General features: G+C 39.2%; 1 protein-coding gene across 8 annotated transcripts in view; it reads left to right on the top strand.

The window, feature by feature from the left end:
- ARHGEF12 (Rho guanine nucleotide exchange factor (GEF) 12) overlaps positions 1-22,117 on the top strand; it is a 186,886-nt gene that overhangs the window by 25,510 nt on the left and 139,259 nt on the right. For 3 of the 8 annotated variants that reach the window (XM_014528953.1, XM_014528952.1, XM_014528949.1), the window contains exons 1-4: positions 7,758-7,795; positions 9,812-9,835; positions 11,442-11,527; positions 13,021-13,077. In XM_014528953.1, the coding sequence (XP_014384439.1) occupies positions 7,770-7,795; positions 9,812-9,835; positions 11,442-11,527; positions 13,021-13,077 (193 nt within the window). In that variant the 5' untranslated portion in view covers positions 7,758-7,769. Of the gene's footprint in view, positions 1-3,552; positions 3,559-5,850; positions 5,858-7,757; positions 7,796-8,345; positions 8,433-9,811; positions 9,836-11,441; positions 11,528-13,020; positions 13,078-22,117 lie in introns of those variants that run through there. The other 5 variants (XM_014528950.1, XM_014528956.1, XM_014528955.1 and 2 more) reach the window with 5 other exon arrangements.

Here is a 22,117-nt window from a genome sequence, read left to right as displayed (position 1 = left end):
AAATCATTTCACAGGGGATTTCAATAATATCCATTCCTAAATGAAAACTGCTATCAAGTTTGCCATCTCCAAGTTTTACTAACTATTCACTATAAGCAGAATCCTCTGATCTCATATTTGTTGTAAGAGACAACTTTCTGAAACATCCCCAATCATTACAGTACTTTAAACTCGTTTGTCCTATGGCCGATCCCATAGCATACGATACAATACTAAGACATTGTGGAAAATCCTCTCCAAGAAGGAGAACTTTCCCACCAAATACAACTTTCAAATTCAAAATTTCTCTTAGTTATCTGTCTATGGCATTTATAGCATGACTGGATACCATGATGCATTCATCAATAATGAGAAGTTGGGCCTTTTTAATAGTTTTAGCAACTTCACTGTTTATATCGAGTCTAGAAATTGAAATTTCATTTAATGGAATTGGTCATTTATATTGGGAATGAAAGGTTCTTCCACTGATAAGTGAATTTGCAGCAATTCCTGTAGACTCTGTGGGTAAAACAGTACCACCACAACCTCTAATATAATGTATTAAAACTTTATTGTGGGGAGCCGCTACAGTGTTTTGGACATGTTCAAGCCTTGGACTGATGAGAGGGCACAGTCCTCTCATTGCCACATGCAAGTCCCAGCTTGGAGGGCAGGGCCCTCTCAGCACAATTATAGCCAACAGCTGTAGTTGTAAGCTTGAATCTGTGGTCCAAACATGTGGTCCCACGTGCCTGAGTGATGTGGGCTTGATAGAGTTCAGGTGCATGTAGTTGAGTAGGATTGAAACCCAGGAGAATGTTGTAAACATCTTGGTCACGCCCTTACTTTGCCTCGTGGCATCTGCTATAAAATAAAGACATGGCTGTGGGCGTGGTCGCTGTCTCTCAGAGAAGCAGTTTCCCACCGAGACCCAGATTTCATTCTCTTGTCTGTCTTTTCTAAGCCTTTCAGCTGCCCCCACTCAGGTTCACCCTTGGCCGTGCTGGCTCAGCACATTTTATAAAGATAAGCTCCATGCTCCCAGGGCGGGTTCCTGCCTCAAACCCCGCCCTTACAGGAAACAGCTACGGGAAACAGCTAGGGGGGAGGGTGCAGCTGTTTCCAAGACAACCCTGCAGGACTGACTTCCTTCTGGTTGGTCATGGTTCTCTCGGTGATGTTACACCCAGGGTTTTTATATAAGTAGATGTGTCTTGGTGTAGGTCTTTTTAGGTTCATCTTGTTTGGGACTCTGTGAGCTTCTTGGACTTGTCACTTTTTTCTTACCAATATCAGGGAAGTTTTCTGTCATTTCTACAAACAGGTTTTTATTGCTTGCTCAGTTTCCTCTCCTTTTGGCACCCCTATTATGCGGGTGTTGTTTTGTTTCATGTTGTCCCAAAGCTCCCTTAGGCTCTCCTTTTTTTTTTTTTAAGTTTTTTTTTTCCAGTTGCTGCTCTGCTTGGGTGTTTTTTTCTACCTTGTCTTCTAGCTCACTGATGCGGTCCTCAGCTTTTTCTAGTCTACTGTTGATGCTTTCTATTGTGTTCTTTATTGCAGCTGTGTCATTCTTCATTTCTTCTTGGTTCTTCTTCATTTCCTCTTGATTCTGACACATGTTGTTGAATTTGTCTTCCATCCTTTTCAGCATCCTTATGACCTTTGCTCTGAATTCTTTCTCTGACAAGTTGCTTGCCTCCATTTCGTTTACTTTCTTTTCCAGTGATTCCTCCTTTTCTTTTGTATGTGGGCTGTTTCTTTGTCTCCCCATTTCTCTCCTCTCAGGTTTTCAATATCTTGCTCTCTCTCTTCTTATGGCACCCTTATAATTCGGATGTTGGTTTGCTTGAAGTTGTCCCAGAGGCTCCTTGCACTATCTTCATATTTTTGGATTCCTTTTGCTTTTCTGGTTGGCTATTTTTTGCTTCTTCGTATTTCAAATCTTTGACTTGATTCTTGGGATCCTCTTGTCTGCTGTTGGGTCTCTGTATATTATTCTTTATTTCAGTCAGTGTATGCTTAATTTCTAATTGGTCCTGGTTCATAGGTTGATGCTCAACCACTAGGCCACGCTGGCTGGGCTATGATAAATCCTCCTATATTATAAAAGGCTAATATGCAAATCAACTGAACAGCGGAATGACTATGATGTGCACTGATGACCATGGGGCAGACACTCAACGCAGGAGCTGCCCCCTGGTGGTCAGTACGTTCCCATCAGAAGCCAGGTTCATGGCTGGCAAGTGCAGCAGCGGTGGTGGGAGCCCCTCCTGCCTCCATGGGAGTTGGACATCCCCTGAGGCGAGAGGGCGCAGGCTGGGCCGAGGGACACCTCCCCCGTCCCGATTGCACGAATTTCGTGCACTGGGCTTCTAATTTATTATAACTTGCTTTCTTGTGGAATCAGTATCCCTTGCTATAGAATACCATTTTTATAGGTGCTTTAATTTTTTTCCTTCATAAAATAATGCAAGCAGATGGCAAATGTGTCATCAGATTTGTGATTTAAAGAATAAACTTTGATTAGAACTTTTTATATTGGAAAAATAAAATGTTATTGACATAATACTTTATATTTCAATTTTACATTTTAAACTTACTGTTATCAAGCTTAGATTAATGCTGGAACTTATCTCAATGGCACCTCAATGCAAAAGGTTAAAGCTGACCAAGACTTCCTACTTTTTCAGAAGCATGATGGTATCTTTTGGCAAATTTGCAGAAAGCAGCTTGTCCTAACAAATTTTGCACAATTCTCTCTATTTTACAAAATTTGAACATTTAACCTGAATGTATTTTACGTAAAATCTAAGGAACTGAAAGCCTTTAACGAGCTGCTGTTTTTATTGTGAACTGCTTTTTCCAGCCGAGAATCAACCAATAATCAATTTACAATAGCTCTGAGAGAAAGAATGAAAATAATTTAGAATTTATCATTTGATTTGTCAATGTATGTCCAGGAAATAAGAGACATATAATAAGGGTCTGTCATGTGTTTAAGTTCTTCAGTAAAAGTGGCATTATACTTAGCTATATTTAAGAAGTGAATTTGAAATCTTGCATTGCATTTGAGTGAATCATTTTTGGATTTTACGCCAGAACTGAGTTCCTTAGTCCTTGTCATTCTGTATGGCAAGGTTCAAAGGGTTAAAACTAAAAACATCATGAGAAACCCCCCAGGAGCCATCCTGCAGCTGCAGCTTCTGCTTAGAGCCTTTCTGATAGAGCTGATGTTTTACTGCCAGCTCTGGGCACACTTCACATTGCCTTGGCTCTATATGCTGATGAACTACAAAGGTAGATAACATTCAGGCTTTTTTATCGAGTTTAACAATTTTAGTTCTTTTAGTGCTTTAAGCTAGATCAGTCATGAATTATAGGTGGTGGAAGGATTTATGACTGGGGTTTTATGAAGAGAGGAGAGTGGTAATGACCAGTTATTATTTTTAGTTCTGTTAGTCTTATTGTCCAGAGATCGAAAGATTGAATTAAAAGTTCAGCTGACAGCAGCACTATGTTGTAAATACCTATGCCTTAAGGCACGTATGTATTGCTTACAAATGCCCTTGAAGTTATTTTGTGAAAAATAATAGAATACTAGAGTTAGCAGGTTCATATTCATATTAGAGTAACTTAATTGTGTTGTGCTTCACGCTGCTGAAATTATTTTGTAGAAATAGATAAATGAAAAACTTGATTTACATCCAGGACACAGAATGCCTTAATCATTCTTGATATTTTACAAGAGATCAGAAAGTAATGGACATTTTTGCTAAATGTCAGGTATAGTCAACACAGGAAAATTTAATGGTTTAGTTGTAACCTGATCTTTTTTCTTAATCAGAAACATATGGGAATTTTGTTACCTTGAGTATTGATGTAACTTTTATATAACATGATAATATGACTTGGTGAGTTAAATTTATCAGTGGCTTTGAATTATGTCTCTCTGTGGATTTTACTGAACTAAAAACCTATTTGAATATTGTTAGTCTTTAAGTTTATTTTTATTTTCTACTTAGTTTGAAGTCATGCCACAAAAGTTCAGATTTTAATTTTTGTTCTTCCTAATCCTAAATAATAAAAGGCTAATATGCAAATCGACCAAACAGTGGAACAACCGATCACTATGTTGCACACTGACCACCAGGGGCAGATGCTCAACGCAGGAGCCGCCCTCTGGTGGTTAGTGCGCTCAGCCAGAAACTGGGCTCACAGCTGGCGCGCTCAGTGGCAGTGGCGGGAGCCTCTCCCACCTCCGCGGCAGCGCTAAGGATGTCCAACTGACAGCCATCAGTCTGACATAACCCAAGGGCTTCCAGACTGCGAGAGGGCAAAGGCCGGGCTGAGGGACACTCCCCTCCCCCAACCCCTGAGTGTACGAATTTCATGCACCAGGCCTCTAGTCCTATAGAATAAAGAGGTAATATGCAAATTGACCATTACTCCAATGCACAACATGGCCACCCCCATGTGGACACAAGATTGGCTGGCCGGGGAGGGCAGTTGTGGGCGATCAGGCCAGCAGGGGAAGGCAGTTTGGGGTACTTAGGACTGCAGGGGAGGGCAGTTGGGGGCAACTAGGCTGGCAGGGGAAGGCAGTTGAGGGGGACCAGGCCTGCAAGGGAGAGCAGTTAGGGGTGACCAGGCTGGCAGTGGAGGGCATTTGGGAGTAACCAGGCCTGCAGGGGAGGGCAGTTAGGGGCGACCAGGCTGGCAGGGGAGGGCAGTTAGGGGCGACCAGGCTGGCAGGGGAGGGCAGTTGAGGGGAACCAGGCCAGCAGGGGAGGGCAGTTGGGGGAGACCAGGCCTGCAGGGGAGGGCAGTTAGGGGTGACCGGGCCGGCAGGGGAGCAGTTAGGCGTCAATCAGGCTGACAGGGGAGTGGTTGGACGGTGATCAGGCTGGCAGGCAGAAACGGTTAGGGGCAATGAGGCAGGCAGGCAGGCAGGTGAGCGGTTGGGAGCCAGCAGTCCTGGATTGTGAGAGGGTTCCCAGATTGGAGAGGGTGCAGGCTGGGCTGAGGGACACCCCCCTCCTGTGCACGAATTTTGTGCGCCGGGCCTCTAGTCCTATATAATAAAAGCCTAATATGCTAAGTGTCCGGTCGTTTGGTTGTCTGTTGAACCAATTAAAGTGTAATATGCTAATGATATGCTAAGGCTGCTCAACCACTTGTTATGAGGTGCACTGACCACCAGAACGCAGACGCTCTGACCAGTAGGTTAGCTTGCTGCTGGGGTCCAGCCGATCAAGACTGAGTGAGATGGGCCAGACACGCCCTGGAGCCCTCCTGTGGTCCCTCCGCGGCTGGCCAACCTCCCGAATCTCTCCCCGGCCCTGAACATGCACCAGTGGGGTCCCTCGCCTTGGTCTGCGCCCTCTCACAATCCAGGACCCCTTCCGGGACGTCTGAGAGCTGGTTTTGGCCTGATCCCACAGGCCAGGCCGAGGGACCCCACTGGTGCACGAATTTGTTGTAGACTACTTAAACCTAGTTAAAAATGGAAGCTTTACACATTATATAATTTTGGGGGGTTAGGGTTATTTAATCACATTTCCCTATCCTGTATAATAAAAGCATAGTATGCAAATTGTCCCCGCAATCGGAAGGTTGTCCAGGAGTTCAAAGAGGGGGTGGGGCTGGCCAGGGGAAGGGATGGAGGGAGGCTCCGGTGGCGGCAGCAGCTGCTAAGGACCCTACAAGTGCATGAATTTAGTGCACTGGGCCTCTAGTCCACTATAATAACATATTGGAAAGTCTGTAAAAATAGAAAAGTTAGGCCCTGGACAGTGGCTCAGTTGGTTGGAACATGGTCCCATACACCAAAAATGGTTGAGGATTTGATTTCTCATTGGAGTTTATATGGAGTTCATATGTTTCTCTCTTTCTCTGCTCCCTTTCTCTCTCTCTCAAAATAAATAAACATATTCTCAAGTGAGGATTTTAAAAAAAATGGGGGAGGCTGCTATATATTGTTACCTAGGGCTTTAATAGAGCTGAGAACTAACAAGGAAAGGCATCTATCCTTAGTCAAGTATGTGACATTTAAGGCCTTTGGTTAGGATTTCTGGCATATGAGTATGCTGAGTATAGGTCAGCAATTTTCAGCTTTCTTCATCTCATGGCACATAAACTAATTACTAACATTCTGTGGCTCACCAAAAGTATATTTTTTGCCAATCTGACAAAAAATAGGTATAATTTTTATACATTTGCACAAGATAACTGTGGTTGTGTTGGCCGTTGTCATTTTTTTTATTTCACAGTCTAAGGCAGCGGTTCTCAACCTGTGGGTTGCGACCCCTTTGGCGGTCGAACGACCCTTTCACAGGGGTCGCCTAAGACCATCCTGCATATCAGATATTTACATGACGATTCATAACAGTAGCAACATTACAGTTATGAAGTAGTAACGAAAATAATTTTATGGTTGGGTCACAACATGAGGAACTGTATTTAAAGGGCCAGAAGGTTGAGAACCACTGGGGGAAAAGAGGTCAGTGCTCTAAGTACGTATTGCATGTTTTAAAAATTCTTGCAGCACACCAATTGAAAATTAGGTAATCAAAATAAGGGTGTCTAGTCACCTTATACTCAAATTCCTGATAATCTTTTTATTTATTATGGTTCTTCATTTTGGTACTTTGATTTTGTCTTATATCTGGAAAAATACGTACATACATATATACATATATACATCATATATAAATAGGTGCACAAACATGTTCATTGTTTGGCTATGTGTCCAAATCATCACTGATATTTTCAAAAGGCAGACAGTTTGATTAGGCACATCTAACATTATATGTATCAGCATTCAAATGTAGCTGTTCTACATAAATATCTAACCAAAGGAGCTTACCACAGTTTTATTACTACACAACGGACAGAGATTTGAAAATACAGAGTTTTGAACACCAGAATTATTTCATCAGCCTAGTATTGGGCTAATTTGTTGCTTAGAATATGGCCAATTATTAGCCTTTATACCTGCATTGTGCAGCATTTAATAGTATTGATTACCTCTTCTTTGTTGGCCCCATGACAGCTCTTTTTCTTTTCTGATTTATCTTCTTCATCATCTTCATTGGGTCTCACATTCACAGTCATTTAGAAGCTAGTCCCCCTACCTCCCCTCCCACCTGCCTCAGGATTTGATCCTTCATCTTTTTTTTTTAAAATATATTTTTATTGATTTTAGAGAGGAAGGGAGAGGAGAGGGAGAGAGAGAGAAACATCAATGATGAGAGAGAATCATTGATTGGCTGCCTCCTGCACACCCCCTACTGGGGATCAAGCCCGCAACCCACAACCCGGGCATGTGCCCTTGATTGGAATCGAACCTGGGACCCTTTAGACTGCAGGCCGACACTCTATCCACTGAGCCAAACCGGCTAGGACAGTGGTCGGCAAACTGCGGCTCTCGAGCCACATGCGGCTCTTTGGCCCCTTGAGTGTGGCCACAAAGTTTCAATCTCACTGTAAGTGCGCTCCCGCATGTGGTATTTTGTGGAAGAGCCACACTCAAGGGGCTGCAGTTTGCCAACCACGGGGCTAGGGCGATCCTTCATCTTTACATGCTGTTTTCCATTTTAGTGACCATCTATGGGTGGGTGACTCAACTCTGCAGACTCTAAAAAAGCAATTTTAAAACCCAATTTTATAATAAACCCTGTTCTGACTACTTTTCCTTGGGGTCCTAGTTTCCTATTTCTAGCTATCTGATTTGCATCTCCATCTCAGCATCAAGCACATGGCAGAGGGAACAAGTGCAAAAGCCACGATTAATGATGTCCCTGACATCATTAATTATGTGTATATGCAACTGCACACATGTAGGAACATACATATGTGCTTCACGTAATCTAAAGTGGAATTTAGTGACTAGAGAAAAAGTATTATGATTTAAAAATTTTTGTTTGAGAAAAGTTCTTTATCTGTATTTTATGAATATAGTAATAGATAATGATAAGCAAGTTATACTGGTTATACTGTAGGGTGGTCCTTGTTCTTCATCTTCTCATTCCATTTTTTCCTCTTTTATGCCCTCCTTTTTCATTCCCTGGAAGAGAAATAGCTCAGGAAACTGTCTGACCTGCACTAGTCTGGGAACTTCCGATTCTTACCAGAACCTCCCTGGGCGTGGCAGTCCCTGACGCAGCAGCGGTGCTTGGGGGTAGGAATCTTTGCAGTGGCCACCAGGCAGTGACCAAGGTTGCTACCTGCAGGTGTTAGCCTTTGCAGAAACTCGGCTGGACATTCTTTTTTCCCTCCAATGCTCGTATGCATCTGTGAATCACAAATACATGTTCCTGACCCCCTGCCCACAAGTAAGGAGGGACTGCTGAGGAGCATTTCCTGCTGAAGACTGGTCATCGTTCGTAGTCAGTATATTCTCCAGCGCAGTGTTCTCTTACCCAGAGCCCCTCCGTGTTATTCCTGCCTTCGTTGTGAGTTAACGTGCTTATTAGGCACGTTTTTAGATTCTTTGTCTTAGGATCAACTTTGATTTATATAGGAGTTAAAGGGAATTGTAATTAAACTTGTACTTTTTTAAAACTAAACTCCATGCCAAATAAAGTAGTTAATTAGGTGTCATTGTTTTATATTTATCTCTTACTATCTTTACTATTAGATTTTTTTCAAAAGCCCTATTTTACTGATATTTGTAACATGTTACCTGTTTTATTACTAGAATAAATAATATTACATAAAACATCATAGGTTGAGATAATTTCTAAAAAGCACAGAAATTGAAGAAATTTAAGAACTCATTTTAGACTTAGGTTAGCATCTATGTATAGCATCAAACTCTTATCAAGAAGCCTCCTGTATTGCTTTTAAAAAAGACAACCAAGAGGAAATGATTTAGTTCTTTTAGCTTATAGAATTGAAAAAAGAAACACATACCTTCTGTTTTCTACTTTAGGAACATATTTTTAATAATTGATACTACTGCAATGGTAACTTTTTATAGGTTCCTGTTATAAAGTTAAACATAAATAATTGAGGATCATGCTTTGATCATGATCAAAGGGTAGAAAGGTCAATAGAGCAGCCATCAGCACCAGGTCTTTTAAGGGGTGAGGAGAGGTGATAGACAGGAAGGAACTTTTTCTTCTTAGGGAAACAAAGTATAACATTTTAATGGTAAAATATATCTTTGCCCTTTTTTAAAAATCTGTAACATGGAAATATCTTCATAGTTATTTTTTAGGATTAAATAAGATAATACATATAAACAGTTTAGAGTAGTACTTAGTATTTATATTTAGTAAGCCCTTAATAAATTTAGCTGTTGTTATTCTTATTTGGATTTCTTTTTTAATCCTCACCTGAGGATATTTTTCCCATTGATTTTTAGACAGTGGAGGGAAGAGAGGAGAGAAAGAGAGAAACATCAGTGTGAGAGAAAGGCATCGATTGGTTGCCTCCTGTTCACACCCAGACTGGGGCCAGGGATCGAGCCTGCAACTGAGGTACATGGCCTTGACTGGGAATTGAACCCGTGACCCTTTGGGCCATGGGCCGATGCTCTAACCACTGAGCACTGACCAGGGCTATTATTTGGATTTTAAAAAAGAGAAACAAACCATACTCAGGGACAGCTGATGATAAATACACCTGCAATTTAGGATTTAATGAAGTATTTAAGATATTAACAATGATACCCAGCTTCTTCATCTGTTTGTTGAATTGCTTTGGGAAAGTTAGCATAAAATTTAAATTCCTTATTCTGGTTTAATAGAATGCAATAAATTTAATGACTGTCTTACAAGTGAAATAATTACATTTATCCTTTTTTTTTTTTTTTTTTACTTTGTTTCAGGTTTCCCCTCAAAAAACCTATAAGGTAAGTTGTTCAGTTGTTCTTCATACATTTAGGTTAAATTTTCATTAGAATTATTTCTTTGAAATTATGGTGGATTTTTTGTGGCTTTTGAAATGTGGATTTTAGTTTAAATTTTCAAAATATTTTACAAATTAGAATGTAATAGATGTTTCTATTTTTTCTAGAAGATGACATTGTTTTGATAACATTTTCAATATTTTTAATACAAGCATTTTATTTTATTTTTATTTATTTATTTTTTTAATATATTTTATTGATTTTTTACAGAGAGGAAGGGAGAGGGATAGAGAGTTAGAAACATCGATGAGAGAGAAACATCGACCAGCTGCCTCCTGCACACCTCCTACTGGGGATGTGCCCGCAACCAAGGTACATGCCCTTGACTGGAATCGAACCCGGGACCCTTCAGTCCTCAGGCCGATGCTCTATCCACTGAGCCAACCGGTTTGGCTAATACAAGCATTTTAAAAGTTCAAATCGGTATTAAGGTCACACCCTATGAAGAGATTTACATTTTTTTTTTTTTGCTTTTATTTTTTCCCCCTTTACTCTTCTTTTTATTATCATTATTTATTTTTATTGTTGACTCTATTACAGATTTTAAAATCTATTGTGACTGTTTTTGGCTGTGAATAGCTTAGGGGGTGTAAATGGATTACTAGTTTTTGATGTGTTTTATCATCTGGTAACTGTAACTACCTTTAGTTAATGAACTTTGGCAAACAGAGTCAGTCTTAATTCCTTTAAGACAGTAAAGGGAAAAATCCAAAATGTTCAGATGTCTGTGCCCATATCTATATCTGCACATTTATTAATTTCCCAGGATTAAATGCCTCTTTCTTAATACTTGTTCTTCAACATCTCTCTCTCTCATCTTGTCATAAATATTATTTAAAATGTAAGTAGTATGTCATTCCTACCTACATTTGTAGTACATTTATCATTTTTAATGACACCATACATAGTTCAGGATACCAGTGTTAATCTTGGGATTTCCATTAATTAGTAGTGTATGCATTATAGTCTGTCTTATTTACTGCCTAGCCATTATCGATCAATGTAATTTGATAGACCATAAGAAGAAGAAGAATTCTTGTGTCATCAGGGCTTGCATACGACTCCTGTGACTAGAACTATTCGCAGGTTTTAAGTGCACCTTCCCAGTGATTTTTTTTCAACTGCTAACATCAGTGCTATATTTACACAGTGATTTTAAATCTGACCATGGCATACTTAGGTTTGGGAAATGTATTGAATTACTTGTAGGCATGGTTTTCTTATCTGTTAAATGAAAATAATAATGAGTAGCCTTTGAAAACCACTAAAAGAATTTAAGCAGTATATCTAAGAATAAAACAAACTTTATTGCTGAATACTACTTTTCTAATTTTAAGCACTTTTTATAATCAAGTAAAGAGCCACTGTGTTACATGTAGCATAGCCTGAATTTTAAAACTTCTTGAAAAAATAGAGAGGTTTATGAGACGGTGTAAGGTAAACTGATTTCTTGGTCTCTCTCTGTAAGACACACTTGAGATTTTTAAATTAAGTTTTTATTCTAATGACTGTTCTGGAGTACATATTTGGTTGCTTTGGTTTGATTTAGGCATGGAAGTATTTTGAACCGAGAGTCACCAGCTGATAAGAAGCAGAGAGTTGAGCGCAGTGCATCACATGATTTTGACCCCACAGGTAAAAACACTGTTTGTTCTTCCAAAGAATATTGAAAGCAGTAGCTTCAGAATACTATCACTCAAGCTGCATAACTGCCTGAGCACCTGTTTCAGAAGTAGGACTTCTGTGTAGGGCTCTCCTCCTTCTTCAGTGACGATGTAAACTTTGCATTCAAGAGAAATGCAAGCAGTTTTAACTTTCAATACTTTGAATTCCACTTTGGAAGCTTCATTGTAAAGTGTATCATATTTAAAAATAGTGATTATAATAGCAATAGTGTTTATATCATAATTGGGTATTTTGTTACGACCAAGGACTTAGAATTAAAATAAGTCATAGGTATGAACCAATAAGTAAGTAGTATGTCATAAAATTAAGTCTACAACAACTACCAATTTCCGTAGTCATTTAAGCATTCAGGTCTGGAGTAGATAAAATGCAACTTCAAAATTAATTATCATTTTAGAGTAAGCAAATGAAGAGACCTTTTTCTTCAGTCAAAGAGGATTCTGCACTCAGAATGTCTTTTACCCTTTCCTAGCGTTTTCGTGTCAGTGACCTACGGAAAGCCTTTATTTATACAGAGTTTGACCTCCTCTTGTAAAATACAGGCATTTGCTTTCTCCTTGTAAATGTACCAAGAATTTAATTTATAAAAATTACTTGATAATTCTGCTTTCACCATTTGAAACCAATGTGTGTTCTTTGTGCACATACTATTTTATTCAGTGGTATGTTCCTGTGACAAAAGATAAAAGTAAGTAAATGCTGAGGTCCCAGCTACATAAATAAAATGTATCTGTTTTCAGATATTTTCATTTAGAAATAAAATTTAATTTTTAATAGAAAGTAAGTATTTTTTTGTGTCTCATTAAGATGCTTCATGCTTTTACTTTTGTTATCTAGGAAGGAAAGAAAGTGAATAGCTAATAACTTACCTGCATCTTCGGTAGTAGGTAAAAGTGAAACCTCAGTCATCAATTTAGAAAGTTTTGGTGGTGGGAGTATGTAATATGTAACTTCTAGATCTCCATTAAAAGATACCTTTTTTAAAAATTTCTGACACCTAATTTTGACTTATTGTCTTGCTAGTGAGGGTCAGTTTTCTGCCTGTGTTCATAAAAGTATTATGGTCTTATTGATTGACTTATTCTGTAGTGTTCATCTGTGATGTGACACATTTAGCAAGTGATATGTAATGCTTCATAATGAGATTATTATAGCTTTTAGTGCTTTTGCTGTCTCTAAAATTTTCAGATGATGTATTTTGTAGACTATTCATGTTTTGTTTTGTTTGAATATATTTTTATTGCACTGTCTTTTCTTTGGTAAATCTGTAAAATATGTCATTACCTGTGCTGTTTGTGACTATTCTTAAGTGCTGTCACTGGATGTTCATACTTTGCACGATTTAACTTGATCATGATTCATTCCTTTCCCCCATTAGTTTTTCCCTTACATTGGTCTCCATATTTTCTATATCTCTCTCCTTTTCTCCCGCTCTTGTGCAGATAGCTCCTCCAAGAAGACAAAGTCTAGTTCAGAGGAGAGTAGATCCGAGATCTATGGTAAGCTCATATAGCCAATCAGCCTTGCACCTGTGGAGCTTGCTTCATGCTGTTTCCTTTTTTAAATAACTACAGCCTTCCTGTGTCTGCTCTGCATGGCATGATGTGCTGCAGGGAAAGGGAGCCTGGGGCCAATGTGGCGCTGATGTGGAAGCTTAAGGTTGCTAGAAACTAACATTGTCGAGTAAGAATAGGCCACGTTCCTCATCTTCTCTTTCATTTTGTTCATGTTAGGAAAGTGTCTTTAATGTCTTTGGGTCAGGTTCCTCCATGTAACATGAATAGGCGTTGAATTCTTACTATCTTCTTCCTATTCCCATTTGCAGTTTGGATCATGTAAAATTTGTGTGATTTAATGTGTGTTAGCAGTTCTTTGGATCTTTTACTTTTTGCTTGTTTCTTTATTTTTAATCACATCATCTTTTGGAAATGCTTGTATGATTTATCCACAGCAGCAAAAATACCTTAAGTTTTTATTTTTGTAACATGAAGTATTTGTCTATGCCTTTCATAAGTTTCCCTAATTTCAAAATGGCACCTTTTTAGCATAATTTTTATGAAGAGCAGGTTTCAGCAGAACGTTCAGCTTTGTAACAGGTGATTGAAACACCAGTATTTCCAGGCTATGTCCTGTCTCCCAGGTATGCGAGAAGCCACCTTGTGAAGCTCACACATATTTCCCTTTGCCTTTGCCTAGTTTTACTTTCCCTCTTTCCTTGTTTTGACATCTAATGAGTTTTTTTGAGAAAAGTGAATAGCAGAAGCAGGGCCTGGGACCAATTCTTTAAAATAATCTCCGGAAGAATAAGAAGGTTTTGGTTTTCAAAAAAATTTTTTTAGTTTTACTGATTTCAGAGAGGAAGGGAGAGGGAGAGAGAGAGAGAGACATCAATGATGAGAGAGAATCATTGATTGGCTGCCTCCTGCACACCCCCCACTGGAGATCGAGCCCGCAGCCCTTGAACAGAATCGAACCTGGGACCCTTCAGTCCACAGGCTGACGCTCTATCCACCGAGCCAAACCAGCTAGGGCAGAAGTTGTGTGTTTTTTAAGAAGATTCCAAACTCAGCATCAAAGGAAAACCATGTCTCTCTAATACAGCCAAAAGTCTGTAAATAGAGGTTTCCCCAGGTGTAGCTGTTCCTAGCTTGATAAACATGTAAGGAAAATAATATACGACACTTTATAATTTATATCTCCTGATAAAATTATGAGGCCTCAGTGTTTGGTTATAAAGCAGTAAATGCTTCTTTGTTAGATACATATATATAGGTCTTTGCTTGGGTTTTTGTGACCAGAGTTTTCTCTATGTAGTTAATAAACCTTTTACAGGACAGTAGTTCAACAGGAGATGTATACCATGCCAAACACATGTCAAGTTTATGTTTTTTCTTCCTAAGTATCCACATAAGTAAGAAATAGCTTCTGAATTTCTTGAGACTTTTTTCTGTTCTCTATAAAGAGTTTCCTTTCGTTTATTCTCACCTTAGGAACGGGGACTCTACCGTTTTAGCCCCATTCATTTCGATACCTCTGCAACTTTCCATTTTCCCCCTACCCCCACCCCATTTTCCTAGATCTGTGGATCTGTGGTCTGTGTGAAAGCTTGTTGTTTGATTTGAATGTTAATATTCCAGTGATAGTAACACTAGCCAACACATGCCATTGGTCTGGCAGTCACAGGGAAGTAGGGTGTGGATTCTCTGTGTGTTTGTTTCTTGACAACCCTTGAAATGCCCTTTTTGGAAGAAACTGAACCACGAGTCCCCAAAAAGTTGTGTTTTTTAAGAAGATTCCAAACTCAGCATCAAAGGAAAACCTCCTTACAGAAGGATGAGTTTATGAGAACTGAGTTAGCATTTTAACTTCAATCTCTTTGACATCACAAATACTTTATCAACTGTGTAAATAGACTTCTTCAGACTGTGTGCACTGAGCATGGGTAAAAAAGAATCTCTCATGTCTAGGGAGCCAAGCAGAGCTGGGACATCCTGGAAGATGAGATTAGAACAAAGCAACTGGTGACATTGCTTTAATGTAGGGTCTCTTAACCAGGCAGCTTCTAACTTGTGAGATTATACATTGTTTTGGAGTAAAATTTATTAACTGGATAATTAACACAAATGTCATTCACTTATAAATTATATTTATTTTAAACTTTCTAAGCCATTTTCAAAGCTCTTTTATCAGATGGATTTACTTTGCGCATTTAAGAAGGAACCCAAGTACTTGTTCTGTAGTGATTCCTTTTGTTAGTTTTCTGCCCAAGGCAGTAGGTCAGCATTGCTTCCCTATCACCTCATTCCCCCGTACCTTTTGGAGTCTGTTGATGATACTAGTATACAGGTGTATTTTCTGATCTGCAATTTTCCCCAAGTTATTATTCTCTCTGTTTTCCTCTTGAACTTTGCAAAGAGCATTCTTACTTTTCTCTCCTTTTCACTAGTATTGTAATGGGGAGATTTTGTGGGATATGAGATTTAGCAAGGGAGTGTTGAGTTAGACTACTTCTTCCTCACGTCTGTCTGGGTTTCATGAAGAGATACCAGCTGATAGTATTTTGCACAATAAAATAAGCCATGCCTTTTTGAAGCTGCCTCACTCGGTTGGGGCTGCTAGAACAAAACACCAAAGACTCGCCTTGAGTCATGGACATTTAATTCTCTTCTCACAGTTTTGGAGGCTGGAAGTATGAGCTCAGGTGCCAGCATGGCTGGGTTGCGGGGAGAGCTCTTCCCCTGGCTTGCTCTGGCTCACTCAACATATGCATTTTGTGGGGACACCAACATGCAGTCCATGACAGGAAAACTGTTAGCACTTGAGACATCCTGGTTTGGATACTTCAGAGTACATATTTTTAAAATTCATATATTTTCCTTTTTTAATGTATTTTTATTGACTTTATTGGGTGACATTGGTTAATAAAATTATATAGATTTCAGGTGTACAATTCTATAATACATCATCTGTATATTGTGTGTTCAGTATCCCATGTCAAATCTCCTTCCATTACCATTTATTCCCCCTATTACTTTCTTTTACTTCCCCCACTTTCTATCTTTTTTTAAAAATTTTATTTAAGCTTCTCATATATGCAAAAGGAAAAGTTCTTGGTTTGATTCTTATTTTCCCCAAGTTATTATTCTCTCTGTTTTCCTCTTGAACTTTGCAAAGAGCATTCTACAGTATGAACCTTCAATGTACTTATAAATCATTCACTTGTTAACCTCTTGAAATCTGACATCTAAACACATACTATCATGAAACAGCAGTTTGGGTCCCTGCCACAGACACCATCCCGGATGGCTCAGTGAGGTCAAAGCCAGTGGGACCCCAAGCACCTGCAGCTGACACCTGCAGACACGCTCTGTGGGGAAGGGAGTACAGCTCAGAACAGGGACAATCAAGGCTGAGACTCAAGGCAGACACAGCCTCTGGGCTAAGAAGTCCCTGACCCCTGGACGACTAATGGATTCAACATCTTGGACCTCAGTCAGGCTGCCCAGAGCCAAAAAGGACTGCCGGGGTTCTTGTCCCAGCATCAAGAAGGATTCAGGAATCTAGAAAAGGCGCTATGCGTAGATGACATAGGAATCCAGAGACTAATAAAGAGTCCGGAGACGAAATATAATTTTGAAAGGCATTGGGGGTCAGAGGACCTTCAGCTAAAGGAACTGAAGACTCCCTCCTTGTCGAGGACGCTTGCTTTTATTAACACAATTTATCCTAAGGCAAGGTGGAGATAATACACTTCAAAGGGTAAGGTTTCAAAGGGTACAGAAGCATGGTCAGTTTGGGGGAATTAGCCCACGGCTGTTCAGGTGTTTGGCCAGCAGGAGGCAATACCATGTAGATTAAGATGCCCTTTAACTGTCTGGCAGCCACAATCAGTTTCCTGTTCAGGTTTGGGGAAATGCCTTTAGCCATTCCCAACAGGTGACTACATGTGTGACTCAACCCTGTTGAGTCCCCAAGTTTCATCAACCTTTTGATGAAACTCTTGAAATTATGGCATGCTGGAATTGGTCTATGGCAAAGGACAGTGACTCACATTCACCTGCACTAGAGAAGCTCCCAGGAGGCCCAGGATAGACACACCAATGGACAGGATTCAACGAAATTGAGCCCCACAAATAGTGGACCCAAAGTACCTCTCTATAAGAGCTGGCACAAAGTTGGAGGGGTGAACCTCACTGGCAGCAAGTCGGTGGGGTGATCCCTCCCACAAACAGGACATCAACAATCAAGTCCCAGTTACAACAGGAGAGCCCAAACAATGCACACGAAGGGCATTCCTAGAGAGAGCATCCAGCTCAGGTGAACAAAGAGACTACACCACTGGACCCTTCAAGACACATCCTACGTAAGGCCCTCCCACAAAGACTGGGAGGCATAGCAGTTCTACCTAATACATAGAAGCAAATACAAAAAAACAGCTAAAATGGCGATACTAAGAAACAATTCCCAATGAGAAAAAAGAGGGAATCTCTAGAAAAAGAAGTACGAGATGGAAACAAGCAACCTATCAGACATGGAGTTCAAAACAAGATGCTAAGGAACTTAGTGCAAATTACAGCAGCAAGAAAAGGGAAATAGAGGCTATGAACAACAACCAGACAGAAATGAAGAATGATATATATGACATTAAGAACACACTGGAAGGTATTAAGAGTAGATTTGGATGAAACAGAGGATCGAATCAGCGACTTGGAAGATAAGATAGAAATACCAGGTGTACCGGTTAATGTGGATTGTTTTCAATAGATGGAGTTACATATTTGTTGATATATATGTGATTTGATATGTATGCTATTTTGTTGTATTGACAGCAAGCTTCAAAACTTCATATGTCAAATTTTCTGAAGGTGTTAACATCATAGATATTTTTATGCTTAAAAATGTCGAATTTCGTGCCAAAAAAAAGAGCATTTGTGGGAAGTTTTAATTCATTACTTTATTTTGAAGAAAAGTGCTGCTGAAGGTTATCGTATACTTCTGAAAGGTTATGATGAACATCCTCCATCTCAAGATACTTGTGAACACTGGTTTAAATGCTTTAAAAATGATGATTTCTATTTGAAAGACAAAGGCTTGGATGAAGGTGTGTGTCAAACTCAAAAATAACTTGCAGAAAGATTAAACATTGCTCAGCAAACAATTCCCGATCGTTTACAAGCAATGGGAAAGATCTTAAAGGAAGGAAAATGGGTGCCACATCAACTGAACGAAAGACAAATGGAAAACCGAAAAGTCATCAGTAAAATGTTGCTTCAACGGCACAAAAGAATGTCTTTTTTGCATCGAATTGTGACTGGTGATGACAAGTGGATTTATTTTGAGAATCCCAAACGCACAAAATCATGGGTTGATCCAGGTCAGCCATCAACATCGACTGCAAGGCCAAATCACTTCAGAGAGAAGACAATGCTCTGCGTTTGGTGTGATCAGGAAGGTGTGATGTATTATGAGCTTCTAAAACCAGGTGAAATCATTAATACTGATCGCTACCGACAGCAAATAATCATTTGAACCATGCTTTGATCGTGAAACGACCAGAACGGGCCAGAAGACATGGCAAAGTAATTTTACTTCATGATAATGCACCATCACGCACTTCAAAACCAGTTAAAGACACGTTAAAAGATCTTGCCTGGGAAGTATTAACCCACCCGCCGTATTCACCAGACGTTGTTCCTTCAGATGACCACTTGTTCCGATCGAGGGCACACGCACTTTCTAAGCAGCACTTCAAAACGTACGAAGAAGTGGAAAATTGGGTTTCTGAATGGTTTGCCTCAAAAGAAGAAAAGTTCTATTGGGACGGTATCCACAAATTACCTGAAAGATGGGGAAATGTGTAGCTAGCGATGGATATTACTTTGAATAAAGCACTTTTGATGTTTCCCTTGAAATTATCGTGTTTTCTTTGATTACAAAATTCGCATTATTAACTGGTACACCTGGTAAATACCCAGTTGGAGCAGCAAATAGAAAAAAGAATTAAAAAGCAGGAAGATATCTAAGGGAGCTCTGGGACAATATGAAATGTAATAACATCTACATTACAGGAATACCCGAAGGGGAAGAGGGTGAGCAAGGAACAGAGAACCTGTTTAAAGAAATAATGACAGAAAACTGCCCCAATCTGGTGAAGGAAAATGTCACACAAGTCCAGGAGGCACAGAGAATCCCAATCCAGGTGAACGCAAAGAGACCTACACCTAGATACATCATAATTAAAATGGGAAATGTTAACGACAAAGAAATAATCTTAAAGGCATCAAGAGAGAGACAAAAAAATTACAAAGGAGTTCCCATTAGAATGTCAGCTGATTTATCAGTGAAAACACTTCAGGCCAGAAGGGAGTGGCATGAAGTCCTTGAAGTAATGAAAAGCAAGGGCCTAAATCCAAGACTACTATATCCAGCGAGGCTATCATTTAAAATTGAAGGTGAAATAAAAAGCTTTCCAGACGAAAAAAAAAAAAAAAAAGATTGATGGAGTACATTATCACCAAATCAGCAATGCAAGAAATGTTACAGGGACTGCTTTAAGAAGCAGAAAAGAAGAGATGATTATAGCCATAAATAAAATAAAAATAGCAATATATAAAAACCTATCAATAATAATCTTAAACATAAATGGATTAAATGCTCCAGTCAAAAGGCATAGGGTGACTGAATGGATAAGAAAACAAGACCCATATATATATGCTGTCTACAAGAAATGCACCTCAGGAAAAAAGAAACACACAGACTGAGAGTAAAGGGATGGAAAAATATATTCCATGCAATGGAAAGGGGAAAAAATCTGGGGTAGCAATGCTCATATCAGACAAAATAGACTTCAAAAGAAAGGCCATAACAAGAGACAAAGAGTGACACTTCATAATACTACAGGGAATGATTCAACAAGAAAATATAACCCTTGTAATCATACATACACCCAATATAGGAGCACCCAAGTCCATTAAAAAGCAACAACAAAAACAACTTCTTGATGGACTTAAAGGGAGTGATTGACAGCAATACAATCATAGTAGGGGACTTCAACACCCCACTGACATTACTGGGTACATCTTCCAGACAAAAATTTAACAAGGAAACAGAAGCCTTAAATGACACATTAGATCAGATGGATCTAACTGATATTTACAGAACATTTCACACCAAAGCAACAGAATGTACATTCTTCTCAAGCGCACATGGAACATTCTTGAAGATAGACCACATGTTAGGGCACAAAACAAGTCTATACAAATTCAAGAAGAATGATATAATACGAAGCATCTTCTGGGATCACAATGACATGAAGTTAGAAATCAACTATAATAAAAAATCTCAAAAACACTCAGCAACATGGAGGTAAATAGCATGTTATTAAACAATGAATGGGTTACCAATAAATTCAAGCAAGACATTAAAAACTTCCTGGAAACGAATGAAAATGAACACACCACCTATGAGACACAGCGAAAGCAGTGCTGAGAGGGAAGATCACAGCACTACATACCCACCTCAAGAAAGTAGAAAAAAGGACTAATAAACTAACCCTACAATTAAATGAATTAGAAAGAGAACAGCAAGAAAAGCCCAGAAGAAGTAGAAGGAAGGAAATAAAGATCAGAGTGGAAATAAATGACTTATAGACTAAAACAGTACAAAGATCAACAAATCAAAGAGCTGGTTCTTTGAAAAGGTAAACAAGATTGATGAACCTGTAGCCAGCCTCATCAAGAAACAGAGAGGACCCAGATAAATAAAATTAGAAATGAAAGAGGTGTTATAACAATGGACACCACAGAAATAGAAAGGATTGTAAGCAAATACTATACACAACTATATGCCAACAAAGTGGACAATCTGGGCGAAATGGACAAATTCCTAGAAATGTACAATCTTCCAAGACTCATTCAGGAAGAATCAGAAAACCCGAGTAGGCCAATAACAACCAATGAAATTGAAGCAGTAATTTAAAAACTTCCAGCCAACAAAAGTCCTGGACCAGATGGATTTACAGGTGATTTTTACCAAACATTCAGAGAAGAAATAACACCTATCTTCCTCAAACTATTCAAAAAAATTCAAGAGAAAGGAACACTTCCAAGTTCTTTTTACAAAGCCAGCATTATCCTACAAAAACCAGATAATAACACTACAACGGAAGAAAATTACAGATCAATATCTCTGATGAACACAGATGCTAAGATCCTCAACAAAATATTAGTAAGTTTGATCCAGCAATCTATAATAATAAAAGCATAATATGCTAATTAGGCTGCATGTCCAGAAGGACATCCTTCCAGGATGAAGCCGGGGCTGCAGCCGCCACAGCTGCAAGGGAGGGATCGAGGCAGCTGTGGCAGCGAAGGTCTACTCTTGCACGAATTTCATGCATCGTGCCTCTAGTATATTAAAAAGATCATACACCATGATCAAGTGGGATTTATTCCAGCGATGCAAGGTTGGTACACTATTCACAAATCAATAAATGTGATACATCACGTAAACAAATTGAAAGATAAAAACCACATGATCATATCAATAGATGCAGAAAAAGCATTTGACAAAATCCAGCACCCATTTTTGATAAAAATAGTAAAGTGGAAATAGAGGGATTATACCTAAGTATAATAACGGCCACATATGACAAACCTACAGCCAACATCATACTCAATGGACAAAACTAACAGCATTTTCCTAAGAAAAGGAACAAGACCAGAATGTCCATTTTCACCATTCTCGTTCAACATAGTGCTGGAAGTCCTAGCCACAGCAATCATACAAGAAGAAATAAAAGGCATCCAGATTGGAAAGGAGGAAGTAAAACTGTCATTATTTGCAGATGACATGATATTGTGCATAGGCAACCCTAATGACTCCACCAGGAAAATACTAGGCTTAATAAATGAATTTAGCAATGTAGCAGGATACAAAATCAACATCCACAAATCTGTTGCATTTTTATACACCAGTAATGAACTCTCAGAAAGAAACTAAAAAATCAATCCCATTTACCATTGCAAACCCCCCCCCCCC

Source organism: Myotis brandtii, unplaced genomic scaffold, assembly GCF_000412655.1.
Source record: "Myotis brandtii unplaced genomic scaffold, ASM41265v1 scaffold666, whole genome shotgun sequence".
In the NCBI taxonomy this organism is placed as follows: Eukaryota; Metazoa; Chordata; class Mammalia; order Chiroptera; family Vespertilionidae; genus Myotis; species Myotis brandtii.
This window is presented reverse-complemented; position numbering and strand designations above follow the sequence as displayed.